The sequence below is a fragment of the Coturnix japonica genome, unplaced genomic scaffold, assembly GCF_054131305.1.
Source record: "Coturnix japonica strain WE unplaced genomic scaffold, WE-NBRP24 Scf209, whole genome shotgun sequence".
NCBI lineage: Eukaryota > Metazoa > Chordata > Aves > Galliformes > Phasianidae > Coturnix > Coturnix japonica.
In genome coordinates, this window is record NW_028189112.1 from 17,501 (window position 1) to 41,467 (window position 23,967).

The 23,967-nt window shown below is 57.2% G+C and overlaps 1 protein-coding gene across 2 annotated transcripts in view; it reads right to left on the reverse strand.

The window, feature by feature from the left end:
• The window catches only part of LOC146750974 (GPI-anchor transamidase component GPAA1-like), a 30,136-nt gene extending 6,175 nt beyond the window's left edge, over positions 1–23,961 (reverse strand). Inside the window, exons 1-4 of one of the 2 annotated variants that reach the window (XM_085535876.1) lie at positions 23,766–23,961; positions 13,496–13,686; positions 4,991–5,158; positions 1–98 (exon numbers count right to left, since the gene is read on the reverse strand). The exon at positions 1–98 is cut by the window's left edge and continues 2,096 nt beyond it. In XM_085535876.1, coding sequence (XP_085392002.1) covers positions 1–98; positions 4,991–5,158; positions 13,496–13,686; positions 23,766–23,960 — 652 coding nt within the window. In that variant the 5' untranslated portion in view covers position 23,961. The remainder of the gene's footprint in view (positions 99–4,990; positions 5,159–13,495; positions 13,687–23,765) is intronic. The other variant, XM_085535877.1, reaches the window with a different exon arrangement.
• Positions 23,962–23,967: the final 6 nt, after the last annotated feature.

Sequence of the window (23,967 nt, forward strand, 5' to 3'; positions counted from 1 at the left end):
GTGCACCGCGGAGAGCCCTGTAATGAGATATACGAGTGTGTGTGTGTGCAAAGGGGGAAATGGGCGTGCAAAGCACCAGCAGTGCACCACGGAGAGCCCTGTAAAGAGAGATATGTGTGGGTGTGCAAAGCACCAGCAGCGCCCCACGGAGAGCCCTGTAATGAGATATATGAGTGTGTGTGGGTGTGCAAAGCACCAGCAGTGCACCGCAGAGAGCCCTGTAATGAGATATGTGTGGTTGTGCAAAGCACCAGCAGCGCCCCACGGAGAGCCCTGTAATGAGATATGAGTGTGTGTGGGTGTGCAAAGCACCAGCAGTGCACCGCAGAGAGCCCTGTAATGAGATATGAGTGTGTGTGGGCGTGCAAAGCACCAGCAGTGCACCGCGGAGAGCCCTGTAATGAGATATGAGTGTGTGTGGGTGTGCAAAGCACCAGCAGTGCACCGCGGAGAGCCCTGTAAAGAGATATGAGTGTGTGTGGGTGTGCAAAGCACCAGCAGTGCACCGCGGAGAGCCCTGTAATGAGATATGAGTGTGTGTGTGTGCAAAGGGGGATAAGGGGGTGTGCAATTAGAACGTGGGTGTGCAATGGGGGAATGGGTGTGCAAAGCACCAGCAGTGCCCCACGGAGAGCCCTGTAATGAGATATATTAGTGTGTGTGGGTGTGCAAAGCACCAGCAGTGCACCGCGGAGAGCCCTGTAATGAGATATGAGTGTGTGTGGGTGTGCAAAGCACCAGCAGTGCACCGCGGAGAGCCCTGTAATGAGATATATGAGTGTGTGTGGGTGTGCAAAGCACCAGCAGTGCACCGCGGAGAGCCCTGTAATGAGATATGAGTGTGGGTGTGCAAAGCACCAGCAGTGCACCGTGGAGAGCCCTGTAATGAGATATGAGTGTGGGTGTGCAAAGCACCAGCAGTGCACCGCGGAGAGCCCTGTAATGAGATATGAGTGTGTGTGTGTGCAAAGCACCAGCAGTGCACCGTGGAGAGCCCTGTAATGAGATATGAGTGTGGGTGTGCAAAGCACCAGCAGTGCACCGCGGAGAGCCCTGTAAAGAGAGATATGAGTGTGTGTGGGTGTGCAATGGGGGAAATGGGTGTGCAAAGCACCAGCAGCGCCCCACGGAGAGCCCTGTAAAGAGAGATATTAGAGTGGGTGTGCAAGGGGGGAAAATGGGTGTGCAAAGCACCAGCAGTGCCCCACGGAGAGCCCTATGGGGAGAGATGAGTGTGGGTGTGCAATGCACCAGCAGAGCACCACGGAGAGCCCTGCAAGGAGAGATAAGTGTGTGTGTGTGCAATGGGGGAGAATTAGGCGTGCAAAGCACCAGCAGTGCCCCACGGAGAGCCCTATGGGGAGAGATGAGGGACATTCACCCCCCCGATAGCCCCCCATACAACCTCATAGACCCCCACAGACCCCCATAGCCTCCCACACTCCCCCATAGCCCCCCATTCTCCCCCCTTTCACCCCCCATAGCCCCCCACAGACCCCCATAGCCCCCCATTCACCCCCCATAGCCCCCCACAGCCCCCCACAGACCCCCATAGCCCCCCACAGACCCCCATAGCCCCCCATAGCCCCCCACAGACCCCCATAGCCCCCCATTCACCACCCATAGCCCCCATACAACCCCATAGCCCCCCCATAGACCCCCATAGCCCCCCATGGCCCCCCATTCACCCACCATAGCCCCCCACAGACCCCCATAGCCCCCCACAGACCCCCCATAGCCCCCATACAACCCCATAGCCCCCCATTCATCCCCCACAGACCCCCATGGCCCCCCATATAACCCCATAGACCCCCACAGATTCCCATAGCCACCCATTCACCCCCCATAGCCCCCCACAGACCCCCATTCACCCCCCATAGCCCCCCATTCACCACCTCGTAGCCCCCCATCTCCCCCCCCATAGACCCCAATACAACCCCATAGCCCCCCATTCACCCCCCACAGACCCCCATAGCCCCCCATTCACCCCCATAGCCCCCCATACAACCCCATAGCCCCCCTTCACCCCCCATACAACCCCATAGACCCCCATTCACCCCCATAGCCTCCCATAAGCCCCACAGCCCCCCATTCACCCCCCACAGACCCCCATGGCCCCCCATATAACCCCATAGTCCCCCACAGACTCCCATAGCCCCCCATTCACCCCCCATAGCCCCCCATACAACCCCATTCACCCCCCACAGCCCCCCATTCACCCTCCCGTAGCCCCCCATCTCCCCCCATAGACCCCTATACAACCCCATAACCCCCCATAGCCCCCCATTCACCCCCATAGTCCCCCACAGCCCCCCATTCACCCCCCACAGACCCCCATGGCCCCCCATATAACCCCATAGACCCCCAAAGATTCCTATAGCCCCCCATTTCACCCCCATAGCCCCCCATAGCCCCCCACGGACCCCCATAGCCCCCCATACACCCCCATAGCCCCCCATACACCCCAACAGACCCCCATAACCCCCCATTCACCCCCCATAGCCCCCATACAACCCCATACCCCCCATTCACCCCCCATAGCCCCCATACAACCCCACAGCCCCCCCATAGCCCCCCATAGCCCCCCACAGACCCCCATAAAACCCCATAGACCCCCACACTCCCCCATAGACCCCCATTCACCCCCATAGCCCCCCATTCACCCCCCACAGACCCCCATGGCCCCCCACATAACCCCATAGTCCCCCACAGACTCCCATAGCCCCCCATACACCCCCATACAACCCCATAGACCCCCATTCACCCCCATAGCCCCTCATAAGCCCCACAGCCCCCCATTCACCCCCCACAGAGCCCCATGGCCCCCCATATAACCCCATAGTCCCCCACAGACTCCCATAGCCCCCCATTCACCCCCCATAGCCCCCCACAGACCCCCATTCACCCCCCATAGCCCCCCATACATCCCCATAGCCCCCCATTCACCCCAACAGACCCCCATAGCCCCCCATTCACCCCCCACAGACCCCCATATAACCCCATAGACCCCCACACTCCCCCATAGACCCCCATTCACCCCCCCATGGCCCCCCACAGACCCCCATTCACCCCCCATAGCCCCCCATACACCCCCATAGACCCCCATTCACCCCCATAGTCCCCCATTCACCCCCCACAGACCCCCATGATCCCCCATATAACCCCACAGACACCCAAAGATTTCCATAGCCCCCCATTCGCCCCCCATAGCCCCCCATGGCCCCCCATAGGCCCCATACAACACCATAGCACCCCATACATCCCCATAGACCCCCATTCACCCCCCATAGCCCCCCATACACCCCCATAGACCCCCATTCCACCTCCATAGCCCCCATAGCCCCCTATTCACCCCCCATAGCCCCCCATTCACCCCCCATAGCCCCCCATACAACACCATAGACCCCCATAGACCCCCATAGACCCCCATTCGCCCACCATTTACCCCCCATAGCCCCCCATACAACACCATAGACCCCCATAGACCCCCATAGACCCCCATTCACCCCCCATAGCCCCCCATACACCCCCATAGACCCCCATTCCACCTCCATAGCCCCCCATAGCCCTCCATTCACCCCCCATAGCCCCCCATTCACCCCCCATAGCCCCCCATACAACACCATAGACCCCCATAGACCCCCATTCGCCCCCCATAGCCCCCCATTTACCCCCCATAGCCCCCCATACACCCCCATAGACCCCCATTCCACCTCCATAGCCCCCCATAGACCCCCATTCACCCCCCATAGCCCCCCATTCACCCCCCATAGCCCCCCATACAACACCATAGACCCCCATAGACCCCCATTCGCCCCCCATAGCCCCCCATTTACCCCCCATAGCCCCCCATACAACACCATAGACCCCCATAGACCCCCATAGACCCCCATTCACCCCCCATAGCCCCCCATACAACACCATAGACCCCCATTCCACCTCCATAGCCCCCCATAGCCCCCCATTCACCCCCCATAGCCCCCCATTCACCCCCCATAGCCCCCCATACAACACCATAGACCCCCATACACCCCCATAGACCCCCATTCACCCCCCATAGCCCCCCATACACCCCCATAGACCCCCATTCCACCTCCATAGCCCCCCATAGCCCCCCATTCACCCCCCATAGCCCCCCATACAACACCATAGACCCCCATAGACCCCCATAGACCCCCATTCCACCTCCATAGCCCCCCATAGCCCCCCATTCACCCCCCATAGCCCCCCATTCACTCCCCATAGCCCACCAAAGACTCCCATTCACCCCCCATAGACCCCCATTCACCCCCCATAGCCCCCCATATACCCCCATTCACCCCCCATAGCCCCCCATTCACCCCCATAGCCCCCCATTCAATCCCCATAGCCCACCACAGACCCCCATTCACCCCCCATAGACCCCCATTCACCCCCCATAGCTCCCCATATACCCCCATAGACCCCCATTCCACCTCCATAGCCCCCCATAGCCCCCCATTCACCCCCCATAGCCCCCCATTCACCCCCCATAGCCCCCCATACAACACCATAGACCCCCATACACCCCCATAGACCCCCATTCACCCCCCATAGCCCCCCATACACCCCCATAGACCCCCATTCCACCTCCATAGCCCCCCATAGCCCCCCATTCACCCCCCATAGCCCCCCATTCACTCCCCATAGCCCCCCACAGACCCCCATTCACCCCCCATAGTCCCCCATTCACTCCCCATAGCCCCCCACAGACCCCCATTCACCCCCCATAGTCCCCCATTCACCCCCCATAGCCCCCCATAGACCCCCATTCCACCTCCATAGCCCCCCATTCACCCCCCATTCACCCCCCATAGCCCCCCATTCACCCCCCATAGCCCCCCACAGACCCCCATTCACCCCCCATAGACCCCCATTCACCCCCCATAGCCCCCCATACACCCCCATAGACCCCCATTCACCCCCCATAGACCCCCATTCACCCCCCATAGCCCCCCATCTCCCCCCCCACCTGGGCGCAGTGGGGCTGACGGCAGCAGCGGCGGGCGCCATAGTGACGGCCATGATGAAAGCCAACGAGAAGTTGAGCAGAGCGGTGCAGCCCAGCAGCGCCGACAGGTACAACAGCGCCACCAGCTTCAAGGTCCTCCAACCCCGCCCCGAACCGTCCGGCACCGCCCTACAGCATGGGGGGCAGCCCCATAAGGACCCATAGGAACCCCATAACCACCACACCACCCCATAGCTCCCCATAAGGGCCCCATGGAAACCCCATAAGGGACCCACAGAAACCCCATAAGGGACCCATAGGAACCCCATAAGGGCCCAATAGGAACCCCATAAGGACCCATGGAAACCCCATAAGGGACCCATAGGAACCCCATAACCACCATACCACCCCATAGCTCCCCATAAGCGACCCATAGGAACCCCATAACCACCATACCACCCCATAGCTCCCCATAGGGGACCCATAGGAACCCCATAACCACCATACCACCCCATAGCTCCCCATAAGGGACCCATAGGAACCCCATAACCACCATACCACCCCATAGCTCCCCATAGGGGACCCATAGGAACCCCATAACCACCATACCACCCCATAGCTCCCCATAGGGGACCCATAGGAACCCCATAACCACCATACCACCCCATAGCTCCCCATAGGGGACCCATAGGAACCCCATACGGGACCCATAGGATCCCCATAAGGACCCCATAGGAACCCCATAAGGGACCCATAGAAACCCCATAAGGGACCCATGGAAACCCCATAAGGGACCCATGGAAACCCCATAAGGGACCCATAGGAACCCCATAAGGGACCCATGGAAACCCCATAAGGGACCCATAGGAATCCCATAAGGGACCCATAGGAACCCCATAACCACCATACCACCCCATAGCTCCCCATGGGGGACCCATAGGAACCCCATAACCACCATACCACCCCATAGCTCCCCATAAGGGCCCCATAGGAACCCCATAAGGGACCCATGGAAACCCCATAAGGGACCCATAGGAACCCCATAAGGGACCCATAGGAACCCCATAACCACCATACCACCCCATAGCTCCCCATAGGGGACCCATAGGAACCCCATAACCACCATACCACCCCATAGCTCCCCATAGGGAACCCATAGGAACCCCATAACCCCCATACCACCCCATAGCTCCCCATAAGGGCCCCATAGGAACCCCATAAGGGACCCATGGAAACCCCATAAGGGACCCATAGGAACCCCATAAGGGACCCATGGAAACCCCATAAGGGACCCATAGGAACCCCATAAGGGACCCATAGGAACCCCATAACCACCATACCACCCCATAGCTCCCCATGGGGGACCCATAGGAACCCCATAACCACCATACCACCCCATAGCTCCCCATAAGGGCCCCATAGGAACCCCATAAGGGACCCATGGAAACCCCATAAGGGACCCATAGGAACCCCATAAGGGACCCATAGGAACCCCATAACCACCATACCACCCCATAGCTCCCCATAGGGGACCCATAGGAACCCCATAACCACCATACCACCCCATAGCTCCCCATAAGGGACCCATAGGAACCCCATAACTACCATACCACCCCATAGCTCCCCATAGGGGACCCATAGGAACCCCATAACCACCACACCACCCCATAGCTCCCCATAGGGGACCCATAGGAACCCCATAACCACCACACCACCCCATAGCTCCCCATAGGGGACCCATAGGAACCCCATAACCACCATACCACCCCATAAGGGACCCATAGCGGACCCATAGGAACCCCATAACCACCATACCACCCCATAGCTCCCCATAAGGGACCCATAGGAACCCCATACGGGACCCATAGGATCCCCATAAGGACCCCATAGGAACCCCATAAGGGACCCATAGAAACCCCATAAGGGACCCATGGAAACCCCATAAGGGACCCATAGGAACCCCATAACCACCATACCACCCCATAGCTCCCCATAAGGGCCCCATAGGAACCCCATAAGGGACCCATAGAAACCCCATAAGGGACCCGCAGAAACCCCATAAGGGACCCATAGAAACCCCATAAGGACCCCATAGAAACCCATAAGGGACCCATAGGAACCCCATAAGGGCCCCATGGAAACCCCATAAGGGACCCATGGAAACCCCATAAGAAACTCATAGAAACCCCATAAGAAACTCATAGAAACCCATAAGGGACCCATAGAAACCCCATAAGGGACCCATAGGAACCCCATAAGGGACCCATTGAAACCCCATAAGGGACCCATAGGAACCCCATAAGGGCCCCATGGAAACCCCATAAGGGACCCATAGAAACCCCATAAGGGCCCCATGGAAACCCCATAAGGGACCCATAGGAACCCCATAAGGGACCCATGGAAACCCCATAAGGGACCCATAGGAACCCCATAAGGGACCCATGGAAACCTCATAACCACCATACCACCCCATAGTTCCCCATAACCCCCCATATCCAACCCATATCCCCCCATACCACCCCATATCAGTCATAGCCCCCATATATCTCCCCATATGCCCCCATACCACCCCATATCCCCCCATACAGCCCCATATCCACTCCTACAGCCCCATATCCACCCCATATCTACTCCATATCCCCCCATATCCCTCCATACCACCCCATAACTCCACATATGCCCCCATATCCACCCCATATCTACCCCATATGAACACCATACCACACCATATCCCCCCATAACCCCCCATACCCCCCTATAACCACCCCATATCCCCCTATAACCACCCCATAACCACCCATGTCCCCCCATAATCCCCATATGCCCCCATAAGCCCCCATATCCCCCTATATCCCCCCATACCACCCCATATCCCCCCATAACCACCCCATACCACCCAATATCCTCCTATAACCACCCCATATCCCCCTATACCCCCTATAACCACCCCATATCCCCCCATATAAACCCAATACCACCCCATATCCCCCATAACCACCCCATACCACCCCATATCCCCCCATATCCACCCCATACCACCCCATATCCCCCCATAACCACCCCATACCACCCCATATCCCCCATAACCACCCCATACCACCCCATATCCCCCCATAACCACCCCATACCACCCCATATCCCCCTATATCCATTACCTGCGGTGGGGCAGAGCCATCCCAGCCACGTAGATGGCGATGATGCTGAGCACCACAGCCCCATATCCCCCCATAACCCCCCATATCCCCCCATAACCCCCCATATCCACCCCATATCCCCCCATAACCACCCCATATCCACCCCATATCCCCCCATAACCCCCCATATCCACCCCATATCCCCCCATAACCACCCCATATCCACCCCATATCCCCCCATAACCACCCCATACCACCCCATATCCACCCATAACCACCCCATACCACCCCATATCCCCCCATAACTCCCCCATATCCCCCCATAACCACCCCATATCCACCCCATATCCCCCCATAACCACCCCATACCACCCAATATCCTCCTATAACCACCCCATATCCCCCTATATCCCCCTATAACCACCCCATATCCCCCTATATCCCCCTATAACCACCCCATACCACCCCATATCCCCCCATAACCACCCCATACCACCCCATATCCCCACATAACCACCCCATACCACCCCATATCCACCCCATATCCCCCCATAACCACCCCATACCACCCCATATTCCCCCATAACCCCCTCATATCCCCTCATATCCACCGAATATCCCCCCATATCCCCCCATAACCCACTATAACCACCCCATATCCCCCCATAACCACCCCATACCACCCCATATCCCCCCATAACCACCCCATATCCCCACATAACCACCCCATACCACCCCATATCCACCCCATATCCCCCCATAACCCCCTATAACCACCCCATAACCCCCTATATCCATTACCTGCGATGGGGCAGTGCCATCCCAGCCACGTAGATGGCGATGATGCTGAGCACCACAGCCCCATATCCCCCTATAACCATCCCATATCCCCCATAACCCCCTGATATCCACCCCATATCCACCCCATAACCCCCTCATATCCCCCCATATCCACCCCATACCACCCCATATCCCCCTATAACCACCCCATAGCCTCCCATAAACCCCATAACCCCCTCATATCCCCCCATATCCACCCCATATCCCCCTATAACCACCCCATATCCCCCTATATCCATTACCTGCGATGGGGCAGAGCCATCCCAGCCACGTAGATGGCGATGATGCTGAGCACCACAGCCCCCATATCCCCCCATAACCCCCCATATCCACCCCATATCCCCCCATAACCACCCCATACCACCCCATATCCCCCCATAACCACCCCATATCCCCCCATAACCACCCCATATCCACCCCATATCCCCCCATAACCACCCCATATCCCCCCATAACCACCCCATACCACCCCATATCCCCCATAACCACCCCATACCACCCCATATCCCCCATAACCACCCCATACCACCCCATATCCCCCCATAACCACCCCATACCACCCCATATCCCCTTATAGCCACCCCATATCCCCCCATATCCACCCCATATCCCCCTATATCCCCCTATAACCACCCCATATCCCCCCATAAACCCCCATATCCCCTATAACCACTCCATATCCCCCCATATCCACCTCATTCCACCCCTTAACCACCCTATATCCCCCCATAACCACCCCATACCACCCCATATCCCCCCATAACCCCCCATAACCACCCCATATCCCCCCATAACCACCCCATATCACCCCATATCCCCCCATAACCACCCCATATCCCCCTATAACCACCCCATACCACCCCATATCCCCACATAACCACCCCATATCCCCCTATAACCACCCCATATCCCCCTATATCCATTACCTGCGATGGGGCAGTGCCATCCCAGCCACGTAGATGGTGATGATGCTGAGCACCACAGCCCCCATATCCCCCCATAACCCCCCATATCCACCCCATATCCCCCCATAACCACCCCATACCACCCCATATCCCCCCATAACCCCCTCATATCCACCCCATACCACCCCATATCCCCCTATAACCACCCCATACCACCCCATATCCCCCCATAACCACCCCATACCACCCCATATTCCCCCATAACCCCCTCATATCCCCTCATATCCACCGAATATCCCCCCATATCCCCCCATAACCCCCTATAACCACCCCATATCCCCCCATAACCACCCCATATCCACCCCATATCCCCCCATAACCACCCCATACTACCCCATATCCCCCCATAACCACCCCATATCCCCCTATAACCACCCCATACCACCCCATATCCCCACATAACCACCCCATACCACCCCATATCCCCACATAACCACCCCATATCCCCCCATAAACACCCCATACCACCCCATATCCTCCTATAACCACCCCATATCCCCCTATCTCCCATATCCACCCCATACCACCCCATACTACCCTATATCCATTACCTGCGATGGGGCAGTGCCATCCCAGCCACGTAGATGGCGATGATGCTGAGCACCACAGCCCCATATCCCCCCATAACCACCCCATAACCCCCTATATCCACCCCATAACCCCATATATCCACCCCATAAGCCCCTATATCCCCCTATAACCACCCCATATCCATTACCTGCGATGGGGCAGAGCCATCCCAGCCACGTAGATGGCGATGATGCTGAGCACCACAGCCCCATATCCCCCTATAACCACCCCATAGCCCCCCATAACCCCCTATAACCACCCCATACCCCCCTATGGCCCCTACCTGCGGTGGGGCAGAGCCATCCCAGCCACATAGATGGCGATGATGCCGAGCACCACAGCCCCCATATCCCCCCATAACCACCCCATATCCACCCCATATCCCCCCATAACCACCCCATATCCACCCCATATCCCCCCATAACCACCCCATATCCCCACATAACCACCCCATACCACCCAATATCCTCCTATAATCACCCCATATCCCCCTATATCCCCCTATAACCACCCCATATCCCCCTATATCCCCCTATAACCACCCCATACCACCCCATATCCCCCCATAACCACCCCATTCCACACCATATCCCCCTATAACCACCCCATACCACCCCATATCCCCCCATAACCACCCCATACCTCCTCATATCCTCCTATAACCACCCCATATCGCCCTATATCCCCCTATAACCACCCCATATCCCCCTATATCCCCCTATAACCACCCCATACCACCCCATATCCCCCCATAACCACCCCATACCACCCCATATCCACCTATATCCACCCCATATCCCCCTATAACCACCCCATACCACCCCATATCCCCCCATAACCACCCCATATCCCTCCATAACCCCCTATAACCACCCCATATCCATTACCTGCGATGGGGCAGTGCCATCCCAGTTACGTAGATGGCGATGATGCTGAGCACCACAGCCCCATATCCCCCTATAACCATCCCATATCCCCCATAACCCCCTGATATCCCCCCATATCCACCCCATAACCCCCTCATATCCCCCCATATCCACCCCATACCACCCCATATCCCCCTATAACCACCCCATAGCCTCCCATAAACCCCATAACCCCCTCATATCCCCCCATATCCACCCCATATCCCCCTATAACCACCCCATATCCCCCTATATCCATTACCTGCGGTGTGGCAGAGCCATCCCAGCCACGTAGATGGCGATGATGCTGAGCACCACAGCCCCCATATCCCCCCATACCACCCCATAACCACCCCATACCACCCCATATCCACCCCATATCCCCCCATAACCACCCCATACCACCCCATATCCCCCCATAACCACCCCATATCCCCCCATAACCACCCCATATCCACCCCCATATCCCCCCATAACCACCCCATATCCCCCCATAACCACCCCATATCCCCCCATAACCCCCCATAACCACCCCATACCACCCAATATCCTCCTATAACCACCCCATATCCCCCTATATCCCCCTATAACCACCCCATACCACCCCATACCCCCCTATAACCACCCCATATCCCCCCATAACCACCCCATATCCCCCCATAACCACCCCATACCACCCCATATCCCCCCATAACCACCCCATATCCCCCCATAACCCCCTATAACCACCCCATATCCCCCTATATCCCCCTATAACCACCCCATATCCCCCTATATCCCCCTATAACCACCCCATACCACCCCATATCCCCCCATAACCACCCCATATCCCCCTATAACCACCCCATACCACCCCATATCCCCCCATAACCACCCCATACCTCCTCATATCCTCCTATAACCACCCCATATCGCCCTATATCCCCCTATAACCACCCCATATCCCCCTATATCCCCCTATAACCACCCCATACCACCCCATATCCCCCCATAACCACCCCATACCACCCCATATCCACCTATATCCACCCCATATCCCCCTATAACCACCCCATACCACCCCATATCCCCCCATAACCACCCCATATCCCTCCATAACCCCCTATAACCACCCCATATCCATTACCTGCGATGGGGCAGTGCCATCCCAGCCACGTAGATGGCGATGATGCTGAGCACCACAGCCCCATATCCCCCTATAACCATCCCATATCCCCCATAACCCCCTGATATCCCCCCATATCCACCCCATAACCCCCTCATATCCCCCCATATCCACCCCATACCACCCCATATCCCCCTATAACCACCCCATAGCCTCCCATAAACCCCATAACCCCCTCATATCCCCCCATATCCACCCCATATCCCCCTATAACCACCCCATATCCCCCTATATCCATTACCTGCGGTGGGGCAGAGCCATCCCAGCCACGTAGATGGCGATGATGCTGAGCACCACAGCCCCATATCCCCCCATAACCCCCCATAACCACCCCATATCCCCCCATAACCACCCCATACCACCCCATATCCTCCTATAACCACCCCATATCCCCCTATATCCCCCTATAACCACCCCATATCCCCCTATATCCCCCTATAACCACCCCATACCACCCCATATCCCCCCATAACCACCCCATACCACCCCATATCCACCTATATCCACCCCATATCCCCCTATAACCACCCCATACCACCCCATATCCCCCCATAACCACCCCATATCCCTCCATAACCCCCTATAACCACCCCATATCCATTACCTGCGATGGGGCAGTGCCATCCCAGTCACGTAGATGGCGATGATGCTGAGCACCACAGCCCCATATCCCCCTATAACCATCCCATATCCCCCATAACCCCCTGATATCCCCCCATATCCACCCCATAACCCCCTCATATCCCCCCATATCCACCCCATACCACCCCATATCCCCCTATAACCACCCCATACCACCCCATATCCCCCCATAACCACCCCATACCACCCCATATCCCCACATAACCACCCCATACCACCCCATATCCCCACATAACCACCCCATAACCCCCTCATATCCCCCCATATCCCCCCATAACCACCCCATATCCCCCTATATCCATTACCTGCGGTGGGGCAGAGCCATCCCAGCCACGTAGATGGCGATGATGCTGAGCACCACGGCCTCAGCTTCGGCCACAGGGAAGTGCATGGCCGCCAGGCGATGCCCCAGCAGCGGCAGCACCAGCAGCGCCAGCCCCGCACCTTGGGATGCCAACAATGGGGCCAGCAGGGACAGCAGCCCGGGGGGGGAACACTGGGGGGATATGGGGGGATATGGGGGTTAATGGGGGTAATGGGGGTAATGGGGGTAATGGGGGGTAATGGAGGGGTAATGGGGGGGAATGGGGGTAATGGGGGGTAATGGGGGTAATGGGGGGGAATGGGGGTTAATGGGGGGTAATGGGGGTAATGGGGGGTAATGGGGGGTAATGGAGGGGTAATGGGGGGTTATGGGGGGTAATGGAGGGGTAATGGGGGGCTATGGGGGTTAATGGGGGGGGATATCGGGGGATATAGGGGGTATGGGGTGGATATGGGGGGATATGAGGGGGTTATGGGGGGATATGGGGGGATATAGGGGGGTATGGGGTGGATATGGGGAGATATGGGGAGATATAGGAGGATATGGGGGGTAATGAGGGGGTTATGGGGGGTAATGGGGGTTATGAAGGTAATGGAGGGGTAATGGGGGGTTATGGGGGTTAAATGGGGGGGATATGGGGGGATATAGGGGGTATGGGGTGGATATGGGGGGATATGAGAGGGTTATGGGGGGATATGGGTGGTTATGGGGGGATATGGGGGAGTATAGGGGGTATGGGGTGGATATGGGGGGATATGAGGGGGTTATGGGGGGATATGGGTGGTTATGGGGGGATATGGGGGGATATAGGGGGTATGGGGTGGATATGGGGGGATATGAGAGGGTTATGGGGGGATATGAGAGGGTTATGGGGGGATATGGGGGGATATAGGGGGTATGGGGTGGATATGGAGGGCTATGGGAGGATATGGGGGGCATATGGGGGGTTATGGGTGGTTATGGGGTGTTATGGGGGGATATGGGGGGATATAGGTGGTATGGGGTGGATATGGGGGGATATGAGGGGGTTATGGGGGGATATGGGGTAGATATGGGGGGTTATGGTGGGGTATGGGGAGATATGGGGTGGATATGGGGGATTTGGGGGAATATGGGGGGATATGCAGGGGTGTGAAGGGGATATAGGGGGGATATGAGGGGGATATGGTGGGATATGAGGGGATATAGGGGGGTTAATGGGGGGCAATGGGGGGTAATGGGGGGTAGAGGGACAGCAGGGACAGCAGCCCGGGGGGGGCACACTGGGGGATATGGGGGTTAATAGGGGTTAATGGGGGTTAATGGGGAGTAATGGGGGGTAATGGGGGTAATGGGGTTAATGGGGTTAATGGGGGTAATGGGGGGTAATGGAGGGGTAATGGGGGGGAATGGGGGTAATGGGGGGTAATGGGGGGAATGGGGGGTAATGGGGGGTAATGGGGGTAATGGGGGGTAATGGAGGGGTAATGGGGGGGAATGGGGGTTAATGGGGGGTAATGGGGGTAATGGGGGGTAATGGGGGGTAATGGGGGGTAATGGGGGTAATGGGGGGTAATGGGGGTAATGGGGGTAATGGGGGGTAATGGGGGTAATGGGGGGGAATGGGGGTTAATGGGGGGTAATGGGGGTAATGGGGGGTAATGGGGGGTAATGGGGGTAATGGGGGGTAATGGAGGGGTAATGGGGGGGAATGGGGGTTAATGGGGGGTAATGGGGGTAATGGGGGGTAATGGGGGGTAATGGGGGGTAATGGGGGTAATGGGGGGTAATGGAGGGGTAATGGGGGGGAATGGGGGTTAATGGGGGGTAATGGGGGTAATGGGGGGTAAAGGGGGTAATGGGGGTAATGGGGGTTAATGGGGGGTAATGGGGGTAATGGGGTAATGGGGGTAATGGGGGGTAATGGGGGTAATGGGGGGTAATGGGGGTAATGGGGGGTTATGGGGGTAATGGGGGTTAATGGGGGTAATGGGGGGTAATGGGGGGTTATGGGGGTTAATGGGGGTAATGAGGGGTAATGGGGGTAATGGAGGGGTAATGGGGGGTTATGGGGGGTAATGGAGGGGTAATGGGGGGCTATGGGGGTTAAATGGGGGGGGATATCGGGGGATATAGGGGGTATGGGGTGGATATGGGGGGATATGAGGGGGTTTTGGGGGATATGGGTAGTTATGGGGGGATATGGGGTGGATGTGGGGGGATGTGGGGGGGATATGGGGGTTAATGGGGGGTTATGGGGGTTAAATGGGGGAGATATGTGGAGATATAGGGGGTATGGGGTGGATATGGGGGGATATGGGGTGGATATGGGGGGTAAATGGGGGGTTATGGGGGGATATAAGGGGATATAGGGGGGTTAATGGGGGGCAATGGGGGGTAATGGGGGGTAGAGGGACAGCAGGGACAGCAGGCCGGGGGGGGCAGACTGGGGGGATATGGGGGTTAATGGGGGTTAATGGGGGGTAATGGGGAGTAATGGGGGGTAATGGGGGGTAATGGGGGTAAATGGGGGTAATGGGGGTTAATGGGGGTTAATGGGGGTAATGGGGGTAATGGGGTAATGGGGGTAATGGGGGGTTATGGGGGTAATGGGGGTAATGGGGGTAATGGGGGGTAATGGGGTAATGGGGGGTAATGGGGGGTAATGGGGGTTAATGGGGGTAATGGGGGTAATGGGGGTAATGGGGGGTAATGGGGGTTAATGGGGGTAATGGGGGTAATGGGGGTAATGGGGGTAATGGGGGGTAATGGGGGGTAATGGGGGTAATGGGGGGTAATGGGGGTAATGAGCCAGCAGGGACAGCAGGCCGGGGGGGGAACACTGCGGGGATATGGGGGGATATGGGGGTTAATGGGGGTAATGGGGGTTAATGGGGGTAATGGGGGGTAATGGGGGGTAATGGAGGGGTAATGGGGGGTTATGGGGGTTAAATGGGGGGGGATATGGGGGGATATAGGTGGTATGGTTGGATATGGGGGGATATGAGAGGGTTATGGGGGGATATGGGTGGTTATGGGGGGATATGGGGGGATATAGGGGGTATGGGGTGGATATGGAGGGCTATGGGAGGATATGGGGGGCATATGGGGGGTTATGGGTGGTTATGGGGTGTTATGGGGGATATGGGGGATATAGGTGGTATGGGGTGGATATGGGGGGATATGAGGGGGTTATGGGGGGATATGGGGTAGATATGGGGGGTTATGGTGGGGTATGGGGGGATATGGGGTGGATATGGGGGATTTGGGGGAATATGAGGGGATATGCAGGGGTGTGGGGGGGATAATGGGGGGATATGAGGGGGATATGGTGGGATATGAGGGGATATAGGGGGTTAATGGGGAGTAATGGGGGGTAATGGGGGTAATGGGACAGCAGGGACAGCCGGCCGGGGGGGGGCACACTGTGGGGATATGGGGGGATATGGGGGTTAATGGGGGTAATGGGGGTAATGGGGGTGATATAGGGGGATATGGGGGTAATGGGGGTAATGAGGGGTAATGGGGGGTAATGGGTGTTAATGGAGGGTAATGGGGGTAATGGGGTAATGGGGGTTATGGGGGTAATGGGGCTAATGAGGGTTAATGGGGGTAATGGGGGTAATGGGGGGTTATGGGGGGTTATGGGGGTAATGGGGGTTAATGGGGGTAATGGGCCAGCAGGGACAGCAGCCCGGGGGGGGAACACTGGGGGGATATGGGGGGATATGGGGGTTAATGGGGGTAATGGGGGTAATAGGGGTTTATGGGGGTAATGGGGGTAATGGGGGTTAATGGGGGTAATGGGTGTAATGGGGGTAATGGGGGTTAATGGGGGTAATGCGGGGTAATGGGGGGAATGGGGGTTAATTGGGGGAATGGGGGTTAATGGGGGGTAATGGGGGTAATGGGGGATAATGGGGGTAATGGGGGTAATGGGGGTAATGGAGGGTAATGGGGGTAATGGGGGGTGATGGGGGTTAATGGGGGTAATGGGGGGTAATGGGGGGTGATGGGGGTAATGGGGGGTAATGGGGGTAATGGGGGTTAATGGGGGTAATGGGCCAGCAGGGACAGCAGCCCGGGGGGGAACACTGGGGGGATATGGGGGGATATGGGGGTTAATGGGGGTAATGGGGGGTAATGGGGGTAATGGGGGGTAATGGAGGGGTAATGGGGGGAATGGGGGTAATGGGGGGTAATGGGGGTAATGGGGGGGAATGGGGGTTAATGGGGGGTAATGGGGGTAATGGGGGGTAATGGGGGGTAATGGGGGTAATGGGGGGTAATGGAGGGGTAATGGGGGGGAATGGGGGTTAATGGGGGGTAATGGGGGTAATGGGGGGTAATGGGGGGTAATGGGGGGTAATGGGGGTAATGGGGGGTAATGGAGGGGTAATGGGGGGGAATGGGGGTTAATGGGGGGTAATGGGGGTAATGGGGGGTAAAGGGGGTAATGGGGGTAATGGGGGTTAATGGGGGGTAATGGGGGTAATGGGGTAATGGGGGTAATGGGGGGTAATGGGGGTAATGGGGGGTAATGGGGGTAATGGGGGTAATGGGGTAATGGGGGGTAATGGGGGTAATGGGGGTAATGGGGGGTAATGGGGGGTAATGGAGGGGTAATGGGGGGTTATGGGGGTTAAATGGGGGGGGATATGGGGGGATATAGGTGGTATGGGTTGGATATGGGGGGATATGAGAGGGTTATGGGGGGATATGGGTGGTTATGGGGGGATATGGGGGGATATAGGGGGTATGGGGTGGATATGGAGGGCTATGGGAGGATATGGGGGGCATATGGGGGGTTATGGGTGGTTATGGGGTGTTATGGGGGGATATGGGGGATATAGGTGGTATGGGGTGGATATGGGGGGATATGAGGGGGTTATGGGGGGATATGGGGTAGATATGGGGGGTTATGGTGGGGTATGGGGGGATATGGGGTGGATATGGGGGATTTGGGGGAATATGAGGGGATATGCAGGGGTGTGGGGGGGATAATGGGGGGATATGAGGGGGATATGGTGGGATATGAGGGGATATAGGGGGTTAATGGGGAGTAATGGGGGGTAATGGGGGTAATGGGACAGCAGGGACAGCCGGCCGGGGGGGGCACACTGTGGGGATATGGGGGGATATGGGGGTTAATGGGGGTAATGGGGGTAATGGGGGTGATATAGGGGGATATGGGGGTAATGGGGGGTAATGAGGGGTAATGGGGGTAATGGGTGTTAATGGAGGGTAATGGGGGGTAATGGGGGTAATGGGGGTTATGGGGGTAATGGGGCTAATGAGGGTTAATGGGGGTAATGGGGGTAATGGGGGGTTATGGGGGGTTATGGGGGTAATGGGGGTTAATGGGGGTAATGGGCCAGCAGGGACAGCAGCCCGGGGGGGGAACACTGGGGGGATATGGGGGGATATGGGGGTTAATGGGGGTAATGGGGGTAATAGGGGTTTATGGGGGTAATGGGGGTAATGGGGGTTAATGGGGGTAATGGGTGTAATGGGGGGTTATGGGGGGTTAATGGGGGTAATGGGGGTTAATGGGGGTAATGCGGGGTAATGGGGGGAATGGGGGTTAATTGGGGGAATGGGGGTTAATGGGGGGTAATGGGGGTAATGGGGGATAATGGGGGTAATGGGGGTAATGGGGTAATGGAGGGTAATGGGGGGTAATGGGGGGTGATGGGGGTTAATGGGGGTAATGGGGGGTAATGGGGGGTGATGGGGGTAATGGGGGGTAATGGGGGGAATGGGGGTTAATGGTGGTTAATGGGGGTAATGGGGGTTAATGGGGGGTAATGGGGGGTAATGGGGGGTAATGGGGGTTAATGGGGGGTAATGGGGGGTAATGGGGGTAATGGGGGTTAATGGGGGTTAATGGGGGGTAATGGGGGGTAATGGGGGTTAATGGGGGGTAATGGGGGTAATGGGGGGTAATGGGGGGTAATGGGGGCAATGGGGGGTAATGGGGGGTAATGGGTGTTAATGGAGGGTAATGGGGGGTAATGAGGGGTAATGGGGGGGTAATGGGGGGTAATGGGGGGTAATGGGGGTTAATGGGGGTAATGGGGGTAATGGGGGGTAATGGGGGGTAATGGGGGGTTATGGGGGTAATGGGGGTATGGGGGTAATGGGGGGTAATGGGGGGAATGGGGGTTAATGGGGGGAATGGGGGTAATGGGGGATAATGGGGGTAATGGGGGTAATGGGGGTAATGGAGGGTAATGGGGGTAATGGGGGGTGATGGGGGTTAATGGGGGTAATGGGGGGTATGGAGGGTGATGGGGGTAATGGGGGGTAATGGGGGGAATGGGGGTTAATGGTGGTTAATGGGGGTAATGGGGGTTAATGGGGGGTAATGGGGGGTAATGGGGGGTAATGGGGGTTAATGGGGGGTAATGGGGGTAATGGGGGGTTAATGGGGGTAATGGGGGTAATGGGGGGTAATGGGGGTAATGGGGGGTAATGGGGGGTAATGGGGGCAATGGGGGGTAATGGGGGGTAATGGGTGTTAATGGAGGGTAATGGGGGGTAATGGGGGGTAATGGGGGGTAATGGAGGGTAATGGGGGTAATGGGGGGTAATGGGGGTAATGGGGGGCAATGGGGGTAATGGCGGTAATGGGCCAGCAGGGACAGCAGGCCGGGGGGGGCACTCTGCGGGGATATGGGGGTAATGAGGGTTAATGGGGGTTAATGGGGGGTTATGGGGGCTAATGGGGGGATATGGGGTGGATGTGGGGGGGATATGGGGGTTAATGGGGGGTTATGGAGATTAAATGGGGGGGATATAGGGGATATAGGGGGTATGGGGTGGATATGGGGGGATATGAGGGGGTTAAGGGGGGATATGGGTGGTTATGGGGGGATATGGGGGAGTATAGGGGGTATGGGGTGGATATGGGGGGATATGAGAGGGTTATGGGGGGATATAGGGGGATATAGGGGGTATGGGGTGGATATGGGGGGATATGAGAGGGTTATGGGGGGATATGAGAGGGTTATGGGGGGATATGGGGGGATATAGGGGGTATGGGGTGGATATGGAGGGCTATGGGAGGATATGGGGGGCATATGGGGGGTTATGGGTGGTTATGGGGTGTTATGGGGGATATGGGGGGATATAGGGGGTATGGGGTGGATATGGAGGGCTATGGGAGGATATGGGGGGCATATGGGGGGTTATGGGTGGTTATGGGGTGTTATGGGGGGATATGGGGGGATATAGGTGGTATGGGGTGGATATGGGGGGATATGAGGGGGTTATGGGGGGATATGGGGTAGATATGGGGGTTATGTTGGGGTATGGGGAGATATGGGGTGGATATGGGGGATTTGGGGGAATATGGGGGGATATGCAGGGGTGTGAAGGGGATATAGGGGGGATATGAGGGGGATATGGTGGGATATGAGGGGATATAGGGGGTTAATGGGGGGCAATGGGGGGTAATGGGGGGTAGAGGGACAGCAGGGACAGCAGCCCGGGGGGGGCACACTGGGGGGATATGGGGGTTAATAGGGGTTAATGGGGGTTAATGGGGAGTAATGGGGGGTAATGGGGGTAATGGGGGGTAATGGGGTTAATGGGGTTAATGGGGGGGTAATGAGGGGTAATGGGGGGTAATGGGGGGTAATGGGGTTAATGGGGGTAATGGGGGTAATAGGGGTTAATGGGGGTAATGGGGGTAATGGGGGTTAATGGGGGTAATGGGGGGTAATGGGGGTAATGGGACAGCAGGGACAGCAGGCTGGGGGGGGCAGACTGGGGGGATATGGGGGGAATGGGGGTTAATGGGGGAAATGGGGGTTAATGGGGGGATATGGGGTGGATGTGGGGGGATGTGGGGGGGATATGGGGGGATATGAGGGGGTTATGGGGGGATATGGGTGGTTATGGGGGAATATGGGGGGATATAGGAAATATGGGGTGGATATGGGGAATATGAGAGGATATGGGGGGCATATGGGTTGTTATGGGTGGATATAGGGGTTATGGGGGGATATGGGGGGATATAGGTGGTATGGGGTGGATATGGGGGGATATGAGAGGGTTATGGGGGTATATGGGTGGTTATGGGGGGATATGAGGGGGTTATGGGGGGATATGGGGGGATATAGGGGGTATTGGGTGGTTATGGGGGGATTTGAGGGGGTTATGGGGGGATATGGGGTAGATATGGGGGGTTATGGTGGGGTATGGGGGGATATGGGGTGGATATGGGGGGTTATGGTGGTTATGGGGGGATATGGGGTGGATATGGGGGATTTGGGGAAATATGGGGGGATATGTAGGGGTGTGGGGGGGATAATGGGGGTTAATGGGGGGTTATGGGGGTTAAATGGGGGGGGATATGGGGGGATATAGGTTGTATGGGGTGGATATGGGGGGCTATGAGGGGGTTATTGGGGGATATGGGTGGTTATGGGGTGATATGGGGAGATATAGAGGGTATGGGGTGGATATGGGGGGATATGGGAGGATATGGGGGGGGTATGGGGTGGATATGGGGGGTAAATGAGGGGTTATGGGGGGATATAGGGGGATATAGGTGGTATGGGGTGGATATGGGGGGATATGAGTGGTTATGGGGGGGATATGAGGGGGTTATGGGGGGATATGGGGGGATATAGGGGGTATTGAGTGGTTATGGGGGGATTTGAGTGGGTTATGGGGGGATATGGGGTAGATATGGGGGGTTATGGTGGGGTATGGGGGGATATGGGGTGGATATGGGGGGTCATGGTGGTTATGGGGGGATATGGGGTGGATATGGGGGATTTGGGGAAATATGGGGGGATATGCAGGGGTGTGGGGGGATAATGGGGGTTAATGGGGGTTATGGGGGTTAAATGGGGGGGGATATGGGGGGATATAGGGGGTATGGGGTGGATATGGGGGGATATGAGGGGGTTATGGGGGGATATGGGTGGTTATGGGGGGATATAGGGGGGATATAGGTGGTATGGGGTGGATATGGGGGGATATGAGAGGGTTACGGGGGGATATGGGTGGTTATGGGGGGATATGGGTGGTTATGGAGGGATATGGGGGGATATAGGGGATATGGGGTGGATATGGGGGGATATGGGAGGATATGGGGGGGGTATGGGTGGATATGGGGGGTAAATGGGGGGTTATGGGGGGATATGGGGGATATAGTGGTATGGGGTGGATATGGGGGGATATGAGGGGGTTATGGGGGGATATGGGGGGATATAGGGGGAATGGGGTAGTATGGGAAGGATATAGGGGGATATGGGGGGCTATGGGGTGGTATGGGGGGAATGGGAAGGAATGGGTGTTAATGGGGATAATGGGGGGTTATGGGGGGGATATAGGGGGATATGGGGGGATATGGGGTGGATATGGGGTGGTATGGGGAGTTATGGGGGGGTATGGAGGGATATGAGAGAGATGGGGTTTAATGGGGGTAATAGGGGGTTAATGGGGGTTATGGTGTTTAATGGGGTGGTATGGAGGGGATATAGGAGGATATGGGGAGATATGGGAGGATATGGGTTGGTATGGGGGGATATGGGGTGGATATGGGGGGATATGGGGTGGATATGGGGGATTTGGGGGTAATGGGGGGATAGGGGGTGGTATGGGGGGGATATAGGGGGTGGTATGGGGGGATATGGGGTGGATATGGGGCTGTATGGGGGGATATGGGGTGGTATGGGGGGACATGGGGGGGGTATGGGGGTTATGGGGGGGGATATGGGGTGGATATGGGGGGTTATGGAGGATATGGGGCGGTATTTGGGGAATATGGGGGGATATGGGGGTGATATGGAGTGGTATGGGGTTGATATGGGGTTGATATGTGGTGCTATGGGGGGATATGGGGTGGATATGGAGGGTTATGGAGGATATGGGGTGGTATTGGGGGAATATGGGGGGATATTAGTGTGATATGGAGTTGTATGGGATTCATATGGGGGGATATGGGGTGGATATGGGGGGCACGGGGGGATATGAGGTGGATATGGGGCTGTATGGGGAGATATGGGGTGGATATGGGGCTGTATGGGGTGGGTATGGGGGAATATGGAGGGATATGGGGGGTTAATAGGGGTAATGGGGAGGTAATGGGGGTTATGGGGGGCTATGGGGTGGTATGGGGGATAATGGGAGGTTAACGGGGGATACTGGGGGGTAATGGGGTTATGGGGCAGCGCTATGGGGCAGCGCTAGGGGCAGCGCTATGGGGCAGGGCTATGGGGCAGGGCTATGGGGCAGCGCTATGGGGTGGTGCTGACCTCGGTGCTGCGCTGTGCTGCATCTCCGCCCCCCATCGTCTCAGCCAGCGCCACGTCGCCCTTCTGGAGCTGCAGCCATAGGTCCAGAGCCTGGGGGGCACCCCATAGATCCCATATAGCACCCATAGATCCCATATAGCACCCATGGATCCCATATAGCACCCATAGATCCCATATAGCACCCATAGATCCCATACAGCAC